Genomic DNA, 2,962 nt, shown 5'->3' with positions numbered 1-2,962 from the left:
CTGGTTGCGGATCAGTCCCAGTTGTTACTGCGACACACCTTCCAATAACGCAGCCGATTCTAGTGCTCTCGGATCCGAGATGTTATGCCAAATTGGAACTGTCGAGTTTGTTCCAGATTGTTTGCCACTCGGTTTCTTTCTGAGGGTATGTTTTTTGCTGGAAGAAGAGTTAACATAACACAGCATAAGCAAAAGTGATGTGTTGACTGGAGAGAAGTCGGCGAGGCTGGTTAGCTGTCTGGTGTGTGTCATCATCGCGTTTCGCTATACAGAGAAGAGCTATGGGACTCTTCTGTAGTGAGGCTGACTACGACATTTCCTTACACGAAGGCTGCCAATCCTGACTCAACAGCCTTCTGCAGCAATTGACAGTAGTTAGGAGTGGTAACAGCATCCTCGGTGTACCCGAAAGTGTGATGAAATGTCTCCTTCTGTATACCCAAATTATACAGAGGACAGCAAGACTGCACCCCTTGTATTCAGTCCATCTCAGATAATCAGCTGAATCGCTGCCCAGTTTCTGTCGGGTTTCACCGGGTGGCTTCTAGCTGCCGTTGGCACAGTATTAGTGCCCGTAGCTTCAGCGCATATCCCCCGCTTTTGTTCTTGCTGTACTCACGAGATCGGATGTTATCAGTCCCTCGCAAGCCCCTGCATTGTCTCCTGTTGCGGCTTTTACGGACGACCTTAAGGAATCGACAAGGATGTCATCCTCTGCGACTACACTGATGCGAACAGGGAGTTTTCCATTACGGGTCAAATTGGCACTCAAGTAGACATCAGCATCGAACAGAGATCCACGACGAGATAATCAACAGCCGGTTCAGGCTTGGTCTCATTCGCAGCTATGCAGTTGACGGCTTGAGAACGTGCAACATGGGGGGAAATAGAAAGAAGATGATAACGTATAAGGGGTTGCATAATCACCGGCGTGCACATCTTCTACCGTAAGTTTTGTATGTTGGAGTGCTCGCCTCAGTTTGAAGCCCGCAGAGTGCGACGAGGCAAACGGCTGCAGTCGTTTTGTAAAGGGGAGTCACCGATTTGGATTTATTTAGCTTGTCTTTCTATTCGAGTCCTCGTGTGCACCGGAGAACCATCAGATTTGTGCCAGGCCCGCCTCTAGGGGGGCTACCGGCTCACAGCTAGGCGACAAGCTCGACGAGCCCAGGCTTCTCCTTGCTTGTCATTCACACTCCATGTTCATTTTGTCTTATTACTCTTCTCTTTATAGCCCGTTTAATTGTTTTGTTCGGTTTCTAGTCTGTTATTTTTGACTATGGGACCCATTTTCAAGGGAGCAGCTGTTGTTTGCCTCGCGGCGCTCTCTGGGCTACAGCCGGCGGCAGGAGATTTGCAATTCAACGTCGAAACAGCTGACAAAGGTATGCAGATATGCTTTTATCTTCTTGATTTGAGTATTTCTTCCTGTTCCTTCAAAAAATAAGTAAACTGCATTGCGTTGATCCTATACACCTGCCAGGGAATGGGCGCTCATCGGTTCTTCTGATTCCAGGCAAGCATCTGTTGCTTGGAGATGCATACACCTCCTTGAACTTGGCCCGTGTTGGTCACATGTCTGTACGGATTGGCATATTGACGGAGAACAGCGAACTGGCTGAAGGTCTAAAGGATGCATTCACGCCGGCGGCATATGCAGCGCCAGCCAATACGTGTGAGGGAGCCATCGCAGAACTCGTGAGTAAATCGACAGTCTAAATGCTCGACTAGCGGCCGTAAATACGCTTGTATACGTTTATGGACTCCTTTCGCTTCTTTTTGAATTTTCAGAAGAAGACAAAATTTACCGCAAAGCTCACAGAATCTGGAGACCAAAAATATCGCCAAGCTGTGCAGAAAGCTCTTGAAGCTGGACTTAAGTGAGTGCATCTTTACTCCCTGCAGCACAACACCAACACGGAAGCAAGTATATAATCTAATTCCACATGAAATCTAATTCCACAGGAAATGACACTTCTGTGCCGTAGTTTTTTGCCTTGTGTGATATTGTATGCATTAGTTTAATGCTGAGAAGAGAAGATAATGTGACAAACAGTTCTCCATAATCATAGCAGCCATACTCTCATACACCTCGTGCCCGACACAGACCCGCTTCATCTTCATCATCATCGCTGATCCAATTGACTTCAATACTAATTCTGCATGGTATTGTTATGTCGACTGCTGCTCTTCCCTCAGTGAGCTGCAGTCGTACCCTGATAGTGAAGAGAAGTGGAGGGAGTTCTGGGAGAATGCCGACGGCGCCAACCTCGCACACCTTCTTTGGACTAACAGTACCGGAGTTGGCTGTGCCGTAGGAACATGCACTCAAGGAGGAGACCAGAATCGAACTGCAGGAACAAGTATCGCATTTCTTTTTTGTGAGATGAAGCCTGCAGCGGTGGAGAACAAGGCTCCCTTCGAGTAAGTGTTGAGTGAGGGGGCTAAATCAAGGAGAGGGCTGGATACAGCACAACTTCTGCTTCTGCAATTAGACTGTCTGCTTCCTCATGTCTTGGTTTTGCGTTGCAGCAAGGAGTATTACGAAGCGCTCACTGAACGAAAAACACCATTGACACAAATGACTGAGGAGGACCTCAAAGTTCCTGTCCAGGGCGGTGCAGCTGCTGCCGTACCCTCCCTTCTTGTAGCAGGCTTAACTGCTATAGTGGCATTTGCCTCTGCATAGAGAAGCTAGACAGTGAGCTAGCCTCAGATTTTTAAGCTCAATGTCGATTTTCGCTTGACAATTGAACGTAGGAAGTTTGCCGTTTTCTTTCTGCAAGTTAATTAAAAGAGCAGCTGATTTCCCCTGCTGTTCTGTACCTTCGCTTCGCCGCGCCCACCAGCCGGTGGCAGCGGCATCGCATTCAACGGATTCTCATAATCCCCGTTGAAAACAGCGTTTATTAATTTAAAAGCAATGTACATTTATTAATTACCATTGTTTGAGTGGAATTTT

General features: G+C 47.4%; 1 protein-coding gene across 1 annotated transcript; it reads left to right on the top strand.

Annotated features, from left to right (window-relative positions):
* Positions 1 to 1,279: 1,279 nt before the first annotated feature.
* On the top strand, positions 1,280 to 2,689 carry EMH_0027780 (SAG family member; the record flags this gene model as incomplete). The annotated part of the gene is made up of 5 exons (XM_013494074.1): positions 1,280 to 1,385; positions 1,517 to 1,698; positions 1,792 to 1,880; positions 2,200 to 2,424; positions 2,533 to 2,689. The coding sequence occupies 5 exons, from the start codon at positions 1,280 to 1,282 to the stop codon at positions 2,687 to 2,689; spliced, it is 759 nt and encodes a 252-aa protein (XP_013349528.1).
* Positions 2,690 to 2,962: the final 273 nt, after the last annotated feature.

The sequence above is a fragment of the Eimeria mitis genome, genomic scaffold, assembly GCF_000499745.2.
Source record: "Eimeria mitis Houghton genomic scaffold, Emh_scaff1024, whole genome shotgun sequence".
NCBI classification, from domain to species: Eukaryota; Apicomplexa; class Conoidasida; order Eucoccidiorida; family Eimeriidae; genus Eimeria; species Eimeria mitis.
This window is presented reverse-complemented; position numbering and strand designations above follow the sequence as displayed.